This window comes from Hippichthys cyanospilos, chromosome 1 (assembly GCF_059441005.1).
Source record: "Hippichthys cyanospilos isolate Australia breed blue-spotted pipefish chromosome 1, RoL_Hcya_1.0, whole genome shotgun sequence".
Taxonomy (NCBI): Eukaryota; Metazoa; Chordata; class Actinopteri; order Syngnathiformes; family Syngnathidae; genus Hippichthys; species Hippichthys cyanospilos.
Genome location: NC_142369.1, coordinates 8497501 through 8513115, shown reverse-complemented (window position 1 = coordinate 8513115; position 15615 = coordinate 8497501). Strand labels below are relative to the sequence as shown.

Here is a 15615-nt window from a genome sequence, read left to right as displayed (position 1 = left end):
ACTGACAAAACAACACCCCAACAACAATCGACAGCAACAATGTCCTAGGCAAGAACTGAAAGGAAACAGGAAACTAAATACATTAAAAACTGATGAGACAACAAAGAATACCTGAGCATGACACAATAGGTGCAGACAGCTGATTGGCACACACGATAGAAGCAGGTTAACGAGGACAAGTGGACGCACTCAAACTAACAAGACACTAACTTGAGGGGAACAGAAACATGAACTTAAAAACATGAATTAAACCCCAACCAACAAAGACAAATCAAGTGATATAATGGATATAATCGCTTTAGTTAGATTTTTTTTCATGACTCATTTTGTTTTTAATTCATTTGCTAAACAAAACAATATTTCAACTTTAAGTTTGAGTTATTCCAATGGTTTTTGTTAACTTTGATAACCTTGCTCCACACTGAGCCCCCAATACATTTTTAAATGAATAGCCATACGAGCGTGGCAAACAAAACAGTACATTCCTGTCTTCGTATGGACAGAATTTTTGATGCAACTCATTAGCAGGTAGCTTGGGAGTGTATGCCATGTGAAATTAAAAAAAAAAGATTATTTATTCAATCTAATAACAGAGCAGGTGAGACTAATTGGGGCCAATGCAGAGAGCAGCTTTATAGTGCAGAAAAAAAAAAGAAGTGAAAAATACATGAGATTTCTAAATCTTGATTTAATAGCTTTGGAAGTGAGCTTTTCATTGCCACCAGTTGGTGTCCTCCTGCCTCCATTGCAAATGTGCCGAAACTTTTTTTTTTTTTTTTTTTTTTGATGCACCCCAATCCCTCCTCCCTGCTTCTTTCTCCACATGGTGCCTCCATTGTTGTGTGCTTTAGCTCCAGCGCTCAGCCTTAATTGTTCCGTGAAGTTTACTGGCTTGTTTTTACTCTCTTTGTGGGGGGAAAAAAAAAATAAGAGCGAAATGTGCAAGGGGAAAAAAAAAAAAAAAATCACCACCGCTGCAGCCTTATTCTGCAGTGAAGTGGGAGGAGGTCACTGGGAGGAGGAATAAAGATGGGGTGGGAGGTGGGGGGGGGGGGTCCTTGTGAGCGGAGGGGGGCGAGTCAGGTGAGTGTGTTATCTCAGAAAGAGATAGTTAGGCCTCATTGCTTTCTTTGTCCTCTTGAGGCTTGTCTGTGTGTGTGTGTGTGTGTGTGTGTGTGTGTGCATGTGTGTGTATGTGTGTCTTTCGCCTGACCTCGTCTTTTCATCAGACTCTTCCCCGCGAGTATTTATAGATGCGCAAGTCGCAATTAAACAACTCTCTTCTGCCTGACCCCCAAACTGGAATTAAGACAATTAATTACCGTTAAACCATACTGGTGGCGTAATTATCAGCCACTGAGCTAATTTATCCATGCACGCACACACACACACACCTGCTTTCCATTTGTCACCTTTCTTTTGAAGGAACCTTTATATTACAATACAGTTCATTGTTTTGTTTTTTTTTATGTTGGGATACGAATAGAAGAATTTCAGTTGCGTATAAATTGTAAAATTTATTCAGGGTGAGTAAATCCAATGCAAGGTCCAACATAATCAGTGCGCCGATGGCCATAAATGAAATCGGAATCAAAACAATCTTTATTGTGTGCTTTTTGGTGCATTTATTTGTTTTAGAGGTAGTGCAAGTTAAAGAAAAAAGTTTGGAAGCCCAAAAGTTTCTTATCTGCCTACAGCAGTGCTTCTCAAATAATGGGGCGGACCCCCTGCTTTGTTTTTGTTCATAGGTTTTGTTAAGTGTAATTGCAATAAATTTAAAAAAAATCACGTTTTTTTCTTTTAGTTTCAGGCACTCTGTTATTTTTTTCTGTTTTAGACTAAGCTATAACCCGTATAACGCTGTAAAAAATAATTAACAATTGTTGAAAGCTGATTGATGTGGCTTTTTTCTTTTGTTTAGAAAGGATACAGGTATAAGTATAATCAATAATTAATTTTTATTTATAGTCAGCACATAGAGTGTGTTTGGGGGGCGTGATAATTTTTCTCCTTCCTGGGGGGGCTTGGCAAAATATAATTGTGAAGCACTGGGCTACAGTATTCTAAAACTGTCAAACTGGCTTTTTAAAGGGACAGTGTGTAAGTTTTACACCGTTTATCATTAAAAGTAATAAATTAAATGATTATACATTTCAAAACTTGCAAATGAATGTGTCCTTAATTACCAACAGTATGTTTTAAATATAATCATAGGTCCAGTTATCATTAATTTATATGACATTTGGGGTGGCCCTTCTCCGGAGGCGGCCATGTTTGTTATAGCTACGGGCAATGGTAAATGTAGCACCTGCAACACCTCCTGCTGTTAGTTATGAAAAACTGTCTAAATCTAACACAGTGGGAGTTGCTATAGTTTCAAATACTGTAATAATCATAACTTTTTAATAATAACTGTTATGTTGTTGTAATGAAATCTTCGCATATAAATGCTTTAAATCAAATACATCTTATGTGAATAAATCTAACTAGCTATTTTTACAATGGCAAATAATATGTAAGCATGAACTTTTGATTGTATTGTTGGTTGTCGGTTTTTATGAGACCAAAAAATATGCATAATAAAGCCGTTCTTTATTGGAACACATATAAAATACAAAAAATACAAATAATTGCATATTAGATTGCAATTGAAACCGCGAGGGGAAATAATCACACCCAGCCAATGCTATATAAGTCCACTCCATATGATGTATATGATACGATAAATTGTTTGCATCCTGCTTTTATGAAGTGACCCCTGCAGCCAAGCGCATATGATGACCCCCCCCCCCCCCCCTTCCCGTTTTTGCTTCCTCTGATCTCACATTTTCTTTCCCTCAGTCCTCCTCGGCCCGTCGCACGGACCTAATTTCGCTCGCTCTCCGCCTCTTGACTGTGCCGGGTGATATTTTTGGCTGCCTGAAATTTTTTCTCCTATTGTGGACGGCAAGGTCACCGGCTTAATTAAGGAACGGCAAGGGGGAGTCACAAGTTCACCGACTCCTTTGCCGTATTTCCTCTCATGTAGGACAATGAGCAGCGAGCAAAATGACGCCTTTTTTTTTAGTACTCGGCAAAGATAATGACACTATGAGAATGAATAATGCAATGTCTGTCTTATTTTTCTTCTCACGAGCCAGTGATTTTCACACTACAAGTGCAACATAATGCACGGCCCTCTTAGGGGAACATTTTTTTTTTTTTAGATAAAACTTTAAGGGCAATTCTTTGTCACATCAAGGCTTGAATACTGATTCAAAATGATTTCCTGGTATTGAGGTTTCTCGTTCGCGCCGCCGATGACAATCTGCAAAGTGTCGCATCCTTGCTTGTTTGAATGCCTTGGCGGGGGGGGGGGGGATGGGGGTGAACAATACACCAAATCCCACTTTATCCATGTTGCATCCCCAGGTTTTTGTTCAGTTTCGCTAAGCAGACTGAAAAAGAAGATTGTCAGACAATTATATGTTGTTATTCTCCTATGAATTTGAAGATCCAAAATATGCCTGAAAATTCACTTATTTTGAACGGTACTTTTTGTTGGAGGTTTCAAACACTATCGAAAAAGGTCATTCAATGGAGGGTTTGAAAAATGTTCCACCCAGGTACTACACTTTAACTCATTCGTTGCCAGGGACGTATTTTCACGTTTTGTTAAAAGTCCAGACATTCAATCCCAGATACTCAAGTATCGATTTAATGCTTATCTAGAAATTAATGTCCTTAATATATTTACGTATCAATTTAATACTTAAGTATCTGGGATTGAATGGCTGGACTCTTAAAAAAAAACGTGAAAATACATCCTTGGCATTGAATGAGTTAATCAATGACAAGTTTGGTGGGCATGTCTTTCATAACAGGATGCACGTAAAATTCTCAAGTGCCAATGTACAAAATTGAACACAATGCATAGCTAGCTTGTTATATTTGGGCCAAATTCCAGGAAAACGAGTCTGAAAGTTTAGTTAAAATTCCCAAATTTAATCTATTAAGACAAAAATGGTTGGTCTATTATAAAAGCACGCAAGAAATCGTCTTTGGCGCATTTGTACAAGTTTGGAAAAGAGGTCAGCGAGTTTAATCAGCCATTTTGGGATCAAATTCATGGAAAGAGTGTCTGAAATTTTATTTGGTAAAATTCTCAAGAAAAGGAAGTCAGAAACAGACATTTTGGGAGAAGATTCGAGAAAAAGGAGCCTGAAACGTGATTTAAACAAACATTTTTAACATTTTCAATAATCAACACAAAATAATCAACACATAACAAGATGCACAAAGAATATCCTTAAGACCTTTGGACAAAAAAAAAAAACAAAGACTAAGACGTTTTAAACAGAACAAGATATTTTGTGAGCAAATTCCAGGAAAAGGGCATAATCAAAGCAAAACGGTAAATAATAATCATACAACAATAATAATATTAACCAACATGTGTATGAATAGAACTGATGCCATTGAACAATTTTAGTGGTTGAAGGAAAAAAATATTCATAACTTTAATTTTTACGCCTTTAAAAGCATTCACAAAATTAGAGAAAGAAAATGCAATGTGAATCATTTAACAAGGGTTAAATTAAATAAGCCATTTTGGGTGCAAATTCCAGGAAAATAGGCTTGAAACTTATTTTTTTATAACAAGGTACCAATTTCATTGGTCAAAAATGTCTCCTAGGTTCATGCTCATCATTGAATGAGCATTTTAAATTAAACCAGCGACTTTGAACAAGACAGTACACAAAAAGAAGTCTCAAGGACTCGCACCGAACAGGACATTTTGTTTGAAGCAGCCATTTTGAATGCATTCCAGGGCTCTGTCTTTGACAAATTACTTCTCTGGAATTTATCCAAATGAGCCGCAGTTGAAGAAGGGACAGATGCGCAACACTTTTTTTTTCTTTTTCTTGCCAATTCTGTGTAATATGCGCTGTTTTCGTTCAATTGGGTTTTTATCCCGGACCGCTGGAACTTTATGAAATCGCAAGGCTTCTCATTCTGCGACCGTAAAAACAGAAGAAGAAAAAAGATCAGCATGACTAATAAAGTCATTTTTCTCTGGCAGCGGTTTTTGATTCAGGCGCTGCTCATCCAGGAGCCGCGCGCCTTTTATCAACGTTATTGCTTGAGAGGCAAACAGGAAAGGCATTTCTGTAAATAAATATGATGCCGTATTGATGGCTTATGGCTTGAGTTTGATGAGGATATCCGTCAGCCGTGCTTCAAAATTGAATACGATCCAAAACCAACAGCGATGCGGCCGGGAATTACGCACCCATTGATGCAAACAATTCTCTGGGAAAAAAAAAAAAAATGTAATTCCGACTCAATAGAAAACAGAACAACAGCTCGATAATGCTATTACAATTTGCGGTGTTTGCTTGCATTTGTGAAGTTAGTTAGTCTGTCTTGTCTGCTTCTCCGTGCAGGAAATGTATTCCAAAGGGATGATTCTGGCCACTGCCATCCGGCAGGTGCGGGGTTTAGGTGACAACAAGTTTGAGGTCATCACCTCGCTTCGGACTTTCATATTCCGGGCCGAGAAAGAAGGTATGGACCGCCGCTTTCTCATAATCTCGCGGCATGGTTTAGCGGTAGAGAATTTGCCTTGTGAGTAAATGGAGAGGGGTGATCGTTTTCACGTACGTTAAATAGCCAATCCAGTGGACCGCCACCATACGACATCACCATCCGAAATCGTTGTATGGCGGACAATAGAAGCATATGCTAATTAGCTAATGCGCGCAAAAGTCCAAAAAAAACATCAACTTTTTACACACAGTGCATATTAAAAGTTTGTCATAAAATACAATAGTTAGTACTACTCTATTACACATGTACATAAATAATAAAATCATAAATAAAAAATATATAATATAAAAAGGAACTTTTATTTACCTTTGGAGTGACTTGACTTTAGCTAGTTACGGCCATATTCCCTATCGAGGGTAATCATATTTCTCGATAATCTCCAGCTTGGTTTTTAATCATTTTCTTACTTCTCCCTTTAACATCAGCAGCAATTTTGGGACCTATGGCTAACCAATTAAAGTTAAATTAAAGACACGAGATCAAGTCTTTAGCGTATCGGCATCTTAGTGACGCCAACCAATAGCAGACCAGCATCTTAGGGACGCCGTGATGTTGACCAATAGCAGACCAGCATTTTACTGACGCCGTGATGTTGACCAATTGCAGACCAGCATTTTAGTGACGCCGTGATGCCGACCAATAGCAGACCAGCATCTTAGTGACGTACTTTGAACCACTGCGGTAGACATATTTACTCTAATCTTAAATTTTATCAAATCTTTAAATTTTATCTTATATTTATTTACCTTATACAGTAAACTGTAATGTTATCCCTACCCCTTCCCATCTCTTTAGCTGTAGTCGCTGTTATAAAGTGGAACCTCTAGATATGAATTTAATCCATTCTGGAGTGCCGTTTGTATCCTGAGTCATTCTTATAGTGAATCACATTTTACATGTAACTTGCCTAATTTGTTCCAAGCTCAAACTAAACGGTATTTCTCCCACAAAACACAAGATTGGCTCCCGGCGCAGCTATCGACCATTTTTTTTATTTATTTATTTATTTTTTTTTATTGTATTGTCCAAAACGCCCACAATATGTTCTGTGTAGTAAAACTCAAAAGAATGGCATTTAAAGGAATCTATTCAGTTAGGACCGATGAGCTTTCATCCACAAATCAGAGCCCAAATGAAAAGATTTCAATGTAATCCAGTCAACAAGGACAAAAACATTGACATCTTCTCTGTCATTGTAGTATTTAGTGGAGCAGGCAGCGCACTTACAGTTATCCTCCCTCTCTCCCTCCAACTTGTTCCTATTGTACTCAAGGAAACCATTTTCCAATTCTTGTTATTTTGTTTCCCTCTAATGACCTTGCGAGGGTGGCCTCTCCTTCCCCGGGATGGGTGGGCAACCTCTTTTGGAGGGCTTGCATTGAAAAGAGAGAGCGAGGAACCCGGCCTCATCCCCCTCATGCATCTTTTAACGAGCCGGCTCGCCTCGGAGCGAAGACTCATCAATCTTTGGGGATCGCACGAGAACCAGGAAGACCCGAGGAGGCTGATGGAAAACGAGGGAGTTAGTGGAGCGGAGTTAAGGAGCTGCCGAACATGAAGAGCCGAGTGGCGAGAAGAAGTGGAGGAATAATGGGGGCAGGGGGGGAACGAAGAGGTAATGGCGGCAATGGCGGGGAAAGGGCAACGTGAGGATAGAGGATGAGTGATCTTGTTCAATAAGCAGTGTATACTAAGTTTATAATTATACGGCGATATGTAAAAACCTCAGACATAGGAATACTATGAAAAATTTGAAAATGTGCAATTCCTGAAGAAATTGCGTGTGAAGGCGAAAACGCTGCAGGGAAAGGCGTTGAATGATGTGGAATGTTTGAATGGCTTGAATATGTGAAGTATTCTGAATATTACAAGGTTGGAACGGTTTGGATAGGCCAAATAATGTAGAAGGTACAAAGGAAAAACTGGAAAACATGGAATTGTGGGATGAGGAAAATGGATAGACCCATGGAGGGGCGGGAATCGGGGGACTCGATTAAAGTTGGAGCGGTGTAAATCGGATGAGTAATGGCAAAGAAGGAAGATTACAAAGTTTTGGTGAGAACAGTGGGAATGAATGAGGAAGTATGGGTAATATTATTAAAATAATCATGAATTATTGGAATGTATAAATATTAGTAATGATGAAAATGTGAAAGGTATGAATTGAATTATTATTGGAATGATAGAAATGGTCCTAAGACAAAGCGGATGAGGTAAATGTTAATATGTAATGGGAAAGCTCAAAATGTGAAATGTTAAATCTCCCAGTGGATATGAATATTGGAATATCGATGTGAAAATATGGAATTATGGGAAATATAAAAATGTATGAATTATTGGAAGAATGGGAATGATCTATGAGGTGAAATCAAAGAGTTAAATATTGTGCATGTGAAATGGGAAAGCTCAAAATATGAAATGTTAAATATCCCATTGTGAATATATGGGCAACCTTTCCATTGAAAATGAATTGTGAAATATTAAAGGGTGAAATATTAAAGGGTGAAAAATATGGATTTAGGGGAAAATATTGGAATGTATGAATCACTGGAATGATGGGAATGATCCTTATGGTGAGATGAATGTGCTAAATAGTGAAAATATGAAATGTGAAAACTGTAAACATGAAATGTAAAATCACCCAATGTTAAGTCAATGGGATTTTTGGCGTGGAAAACAGGGAATTTTGGGAAATCTGTAAATATTTGGAATGAGAAAAATGGAAGCAGACGTTGCACTGTTAATTGGAATAATATAAAACTGAAACGATGTGAATCGGATGAACTGGGAATGAGTTTTAAAGTGTCAAAAAAACGGGCGGAATTAAAAAAAAAAGAGGACTAACATATGTGTGAAGGCTTTCGCCTTTACTGTTTACTCCGCACTGGCAGCTCCACACTTCTTTAAAAATAGCATTCAATTTCTCAGTTTATGTTTTTACTTTTTGTAACAAAAAATATCCAGATCTTTACTGGCACTTACTGAAGAATGTATTTTTGCTTTAAATTTATATAATATAATTCCCTTTTAAAGAATGACAAGTTGTATGTTCCACAAAATAAATATTTTTCCATAGTATGTCCTTTTTAAAACAGGGCAAGGTGAAACAAATATCAGTATGTGTTTGTTAGTTTTAAACAATGTGCTGATGTGATGAGTAGAAGCAAACACAACAAATACTTGGTCCTTCTTCTAAATTTATTTATTTAATATATTCCTTTTGATGGAGGCTGTGTGGGCGGCCTTTAAGATCTCCTCGCTGGGTGCAGAGTGGACCGGGCTAGCCTTTCATCCACTTTCAATGCTTTACTCGCTTCTTCTCTCCTTGAGTAAAATGAAATCGCTCTCCAGCCTTAAATGTACAATATGGTCTTTTAACAAGCTTTTTCTTGCTACAGTGAGCATATTAAAAAAAGAAAAAACAGCTTTTTTTGTTTGAAAAGAATTACATCCCTCCCACTCCTTTGAAAATTGAAACTCATTAAAAAACACTAAAACTGTTATACGGATTTTTGAGAGGCATAAAGAAATTAGCATAGGCTATATTCATGCTAATATATCAAAGTAAGCATCACAGACAGGCTAACAAAAATGAGCGTAGTCTGGCTTTGTACTAAATAAAACAAAGCTTCATAGGCAGGCTAATAGACGTTAGCATTACCGTAGCTTAATGCTAATATATAAAGCAAAACGTCATAGCTAGGCTAAAAGAAAATAACATATGCTAGCTTGATGCTAATATATAAAAGGAAACATCATAGACAGGCTAACATAAATAAGCATAGACTAGCTTAATGATAATACCTTGTATAAAACAAAACATCATAAACCAGGAGTCACCAACCTTCGGTTTTAGAGCTGCATTAGCGCCGCCCTAGTGGCTCCCTGGAGCTGTTTCAAAAATGTATTAAAATGTGGGGAATATATTATTTGTTTGAATAACTTTTGCAACCATGACAGAAATAGAATGTTTTCATTCTTTTTTTTTTGTTCTTTTTGATTCAAGTTGTTTCTTTCAACATTCTGGGTTTTTATACATTTATTGTAATTAACACTTTAACACTTTACACGTAGTAGTTAAACTACTAGGTCTTTTGTTACCTGAAATAATTGATTACTTAAATACGGATCGCTTAACTACCAAAGTAATCAATTATTTTCTTACTTATTTCATTAAACTAATTAATTATTTTACACATTCATTACTTTTGGTACTTTGTTACCTAAATTGATTGCTTTATTCCTGAAATTATCCATTACTTTAGTAATTTATGTCAAAATACTAGTATTTTTTAGTACTTTAAATAATTGATTATTTTGGTTCCAAAGTAATCAAGTACTTTAGTAATTAATTCATTTAACTCAGCAATCGCTATGGTGCTTTATTACCTAAATTTAAGCACTTTATGGCCTAGTTATTTGGAGAAAAAAAGCTGAGTCAAAGGCTTTTTATTTAAAATGTTATGGTTTTTTTTCACACAAATCTGTTTATTAATTTTTTAAATAGCAATGCACGCCCCGTCAATGTATTTATAGCAGATTGCGGGCCTCAAAAATGTAGATGGCGGGGCGGAAATGTCCCCCCCAGTATGAGTTTTGACACCTCCGATCTAGAACATTAAACATGTGTTCCCTTTACTCTCAATTCAAACATGCCTGTATATTGTAAAAGCCTATAAAAAATTCCTATATGATTTGGGCATGCTTGGACAGACAACTGGAAGGAATTTATCCCAGGCTTTCACAGGACGATCCGGCGTACACGGCAAACAAGCAAATGTACTCCAAACGCAGGCGCTCAGCCGTGCGAATGCTAACACGCCACTCGCCCGCCGCTTCCGTCCTGTCTGGGATTGACAGCGAGGAAGAGCGAAAGGAAAGCCCTGAATAAAATAACAGGCAAATAAAGTGAGAGCGGGACAGGTAATGGAAGTCAGAAAGCTGACCGAGAACGAAACAGTAAAGCCCGCTGATGTAAAGCGCGCTCAATAATGGAGGAGGACATTCATTATGGATGCGGGCCCATGGTGAATTCAAAAGAATTTGGGAGGGACCCGGACCGGGCGCCGGTTGAGGTCAACCGGGGGAAGGCGGGGGGGCTCGCGTCTACCGGCGGCATGTCGGGAAGCTAATTAAGGTCACCGGGAGACAATGTCGTCGTCGTCGGATGATTGACAGCTCATTGAGGGGGCCGCCTGTCACTCAGCCGAGGGCGCGTCGGCGGGTCACCGATGAAAGATATTTGGCGCTTCGATACAAGCGCCGACATTTGTAAAATGTGTCAGGGTCGAACTTGTTGGCTGAACAATTAATCAAATTTAAATCCGTATCGCTACGTTGAGTAGAATTGAAGGAAGAATACTTTTTTTTTTTGCAATTCGGGGAAAATAAAATGAACCTACCATATAAAACCGAATATTTATTCATAAAAATATTTACATTACAATATTACACCGAAAAATGCAACGGCGGTGTATTAGGGTCACCTCGCAATTGACTTGAAGTCGGCATGATGAGATTTTAAGTCATCATGACTCACCATGCTCAATATTGGCATTTGAGGAAGGGAATTGTTCATTCCTGTTGTAGAAGTTTCCTTCCTTCAACACACCAAGTTCAAATGATCAGCTCACCAACTACCTCTGTGGGAGTCTGATGATGACCCTCATCCTTATGTGGGAAACATGTTAAGTATACAGAAAACTGGCCCTTGATGACTGGACTGATGTCCATCCCTGTTTTATAGGTTTACCTCCTCCTGAATTTTGGAACGATCAAATCCTAAATTAACGTATCAGTATTTGATCATTGATACAAATGATTCTGTTGTAGGGAAACATCTAAAACAAAGTGCAGTGCTTTATTTTGAGTCAATAAAAAGATAATAATATTGCTTTCAATCATAACGTTACAGAAACCAGATGTTTACCGTTTAGAAGAATTTTAATAATTTTATATTGAATTCTAGACTCAAAATGATTCAAATCGATCAAAAATCGTTATTGATGACATTCAATTGCACTTAAAGAACATCTATCCACACTGTGTCTTGAGACACTTATCCTCACATGGGTCACACAGGCTTGCCGGTGCCTATCCCAGCTAACTTCAGATTGTGGTAACAAGTTGCCAGCCAATTGCGTGGCACACAGAGATGAACAAGCATTCACACACCCAATCACAGCTAAGGACAATTTAGTATGTCCAATACACCTGCCATGCATGTTTTTGGAGTATGGGAGGAACCCGGAGTGCCCGGAGAGAACCCACTCGGGCCCGGGGAGAACACGCAAACTCCACACGGGAAGGCCGGAACCAGCTGGTTTTGTGTCCCTAAACTGTGAGGCGGACATGCAAAGCACTCAAAAGCCAATTGAAATTCATAATAAAAATGAATTTAACATGGAATAACTTTCAACTAGTTTATAGATCTGTGCATGTGGCGCATGCAGCAGATATGTCACGAAATACACATACACGAAAAAAAAAAAAACTCCAACCAAAACCCTCTCAACTATTACTGACCAATAAAAATGATGTGGTAATGCTCCCATTGCAGCTCTGCTTAACTCTTGGTTTTAATATGTTAGGGTTTCAGAGGACGTGGAAAATGGCAGACCTTTGCCCGTGCTAGATTCTATTATAAATGAACCACTTCTTTTGCCTTCGCCTTCTGTGCCGTGTTAAATAGTTAGCACAGCGGGCGGCGTCTGTCAAGGACCCCGCGGGGCGTGTGTGTTTACTCAAGTTGTGAGTACACAAATCCGTTTGTACCTTCGCATTGCTTCCCAGCCTTATGGGGATTCAAAAGCACACACTCCTTAACATGAAATATTAAATCGTTCAACGAAAATGGTCCGCGAGTTTCGGGAAGATGCGGCCGAGGTTGTCTTGCGTGCTCCCCCTTTCCTTTTAGCTTCCTTGACGTGTTCACGTACGCTTTACCTGTTTATATTACTTCACGCAGACACGACGGCTGAACAACAAATCAAATTCAAATCGCCAAAAGTGAAGTGGTAAAGCCACAGATTGATTGGCATTATTGTTCTGATCTACAAAAAAGCCGAAATGCCAAAATGGAAAGACAGTTTTGATTGAAAAACTCGTTTGAACAAATTAGCATATTAGTTCGACTGTACTTGCAAATGAGTTTGAACGTACTGTAATTGTAGGCTACAAATGTAGCATTTTTGCAGTGCTTTTTATTACCGTATTTTACGCACTATAAGGCGCACCTAAAAGCCTTTTTTTTTTTTTTTTAAAGCTGATGGTGCGCCTTGTATATGGATCAATACTGAGATTGGGATTCGTAGGTGGGGAATGAATTGATAAAGTAAGCTTTACCCGTTTCTTTTATGTGTTTACAATTGAACAAGTTTGGTCATATGGACATTAAGTTATTATGCTATTGAGAGTTTAGAGTTATTATTTTAGTTATTATTGTTATTACTTTGAGTATTACTATACTGTGATTGGAAACGTTTCAAACTCTCATTAATTGAGGGTGCGCCTTATAATCCGGTGCACCCTTCATATGGAAAAAGTTTTAAAATATGTCTAATTGGTGGTACGCTATAATCCGGTGCGCCTTATAGTGCGGAAAATACGGTATATTTTGCCATGCCCCCATAGGAAAGAGAAAACTTTTCGCACCCCCCATACTCGACTATAAATAAGATTATTACCTATAAAAATTGTGAAACTATACCTAAATCTGTATCCTTTTTAACGTTAACAAAAGAAAAAAGCAATACAATCAACTTTCACCAGCTGTTAATTATTTTTTACAGCGTTTTTAGATGGGTTACAGCTTAGTCTAAAACAGAAAAAAATGTGCATCAAGTGCCTGAAACGAAAAAAATTGAAATTCTTATTTTATTTCCATTACACATGACATGACAAAAACAAAGCCTTTTCCCTGGGGTTATCCGCACCCCCCCAGGCATTTCCCCCAAAAATTGCTCCGTTGTAAGCATTTAGCCTAAAAGTACTATCAAATGCATTTGCAAGTACAGTACGAACAAAAATACTCGAGTGTGTGTTCGAAACTTTACGCGGATTGTTCAAACATATTTATGGAAACATAAAAAAGCATCACTCGCAAATGTAATATTCACTGGTACTTTTACATGTAAAAAATTGCTCTGTTATTAGCATTTAACCTCAAAATAATTCCAAACGTTTTTGGAAATACAGGACGCTCAGACATTTGAACATATGTTCACAAATATTTGCGGACACGTTTGAACGTATTTGTTAGTATTTTCGAACGTACTTCTTAGTACTTGAACATTTGGCCATCAAAGTTCTCCACATTAGCAGCTCCACAATTTCGAGTAATCCGATACATGATTTGCTGATTTTTTTTACTTCATACTTTTTCGCGAGAAGTATTCAAAGCTACAAGTCTACAAGTCAAAGTTTTAGTAAGTTATTAACTCTAATTAAAGAAGATAAACATTCTCACTTGGTTTTATTTTAGCGTTAACTTATCACCTAAAACCAAAACATTGATGTATAATAAACATGATGATGTTATACAGATTAATTTAATGCCTGTGCTTGTTGAAAAATTGAAAATAGGACCTTGAAAAAATATATGCATAATAACTCGTGAAATTGAGGGAATGCAAATCATAATTAGATTATTTAAAAAAAATATCAGACAATACTGGATTGGCAGACTTAATGGTAACGAGGTTTATTTTCTTTTAATTCGCTGTTGTGCTGCAAATATTAGCTCGGGGCTTTCACATTTTAAGGGCATCAGTTTTCCAACCAGTCGCTGTTTATTTTGTCCAATTCTTTATTATACTTAACGCCTTTGCAGACACTGAAAGCCATGCAAAAAAAAAAAAAAAAAGAATTGCGTCGAATCAGTCTTTGACTTTGCGTCTTTTCTTGATTGCGTTGTCCGCAGGGGAGCGCCGGCAGTGGATGGAAATCCTTCAGAGGGTGGCGCGGCCCAGCGCCCGAGGCGCCCAGGCGCGGCGCAGCCTGTGTCGCCGCGCCTCCACCAACAAGCGCGGCGTGCTGGAGGTGCGCGCCTACAAAGGCAAACTGCTGGTGTCCCTGGCGGGGAGCAAAGTCAGACTCTGCAAAAGCGAACAGGTACCCGTCGACACCTTCGGGACTTCCTCTCGGCAGGTTGACGACTCCCCGTTTGAAGAATGAATGGGTGTTTGAAAACCGTGAAACGACGATAGCGAGACACGGATAGTCATGAATATGGAACGCGCGTTTGAATGCAAATGACCTTAAAACAATCGGTTTTACTTTGAAAGATTTTATTGGCTGTTGTAAGAAAGACTGAACATTTTGGAGGAAAAAGAAAAAAAATCCATGACATTGCGATTTCTATGTGTTTTTGAGCTAACGCCATAAATTAGATGAATTAATTTGATTAAAATTTTCTGTAGAATATCCAAATACCCAAAAAACTCGATAGCTGCATCCCTATTTTTTATGTTTTGAAATATTTTTTGAAAGGAAAGAGAAAACATTTTGCCCCCCCCCGCCCACACTCGCTGCAGTAATTAGTAATGAGATCATTATCTATGAAAATTTTATAAATATACCTATAATATGTATCTGTATCTTTCTTAACATTAACAAGATAACAATTAATTTAAATAAACTCTCAGCAAATGTTAACTTTATTTTTTACAGGGTTTATACAGGTTACAGCTTATTTTGAATCTGGAAAAAAAAAATGCGTGAAGTGCATCAACGTACCTGAAATAAAAAAATGTGTCCATCCTTATTCAACCTAGCATCATTTTTCACCAACTGAACCGTATGATTTTGAAGAAACAAAATAAGAAATAGTAGTATCTTAAATATTTAAACCTGAAGAAAAATTGCGCAACCTTTTTTCAGTGATGTACCCCCTGTGAAATATGTTTTCAGCCAAATACCCCGTAAATAGTGCAAAGCATTTTTGGGTTAAAAAAAAAAGTCTTAAAACATGCCATCAGTGTTTGATTTATTAAATTTTAGTACCCTTCAAACTTCATTTATATTGGT

The 15615-nt window shown here is 37.7% G+C and overlaps 1 protein-coding gene across 3 annotated transcripts in view; it reads left to right on the top strand.

The window, feature by feature from the left end:
- The window catches only part of arap2 (ArfGAP with RhoGAP domain, ankyrin repeat and PH domain 2), a 105890-nt gene that overhangs the window by 21698 nt on the left and 68577 nt on the right, over window positions 1-15615 (top strand). For all 3 annotated transcript variants that reach the window (XM_088420525.1, XM_088420445.1, XM_088420375.1), the window contains exons 8-9: window positions 5427-5547; window positions 14510-14700. In XM_088420525.1, the coding sequence (XP_088276651.1) occupies window positions 5427-5547; window positions 14510-14700 (312 nt within the window). The remainder of the gene's footprint in view (window positions 1-5426; window positions 5548-14509; window positions 14701-15615) is intronic.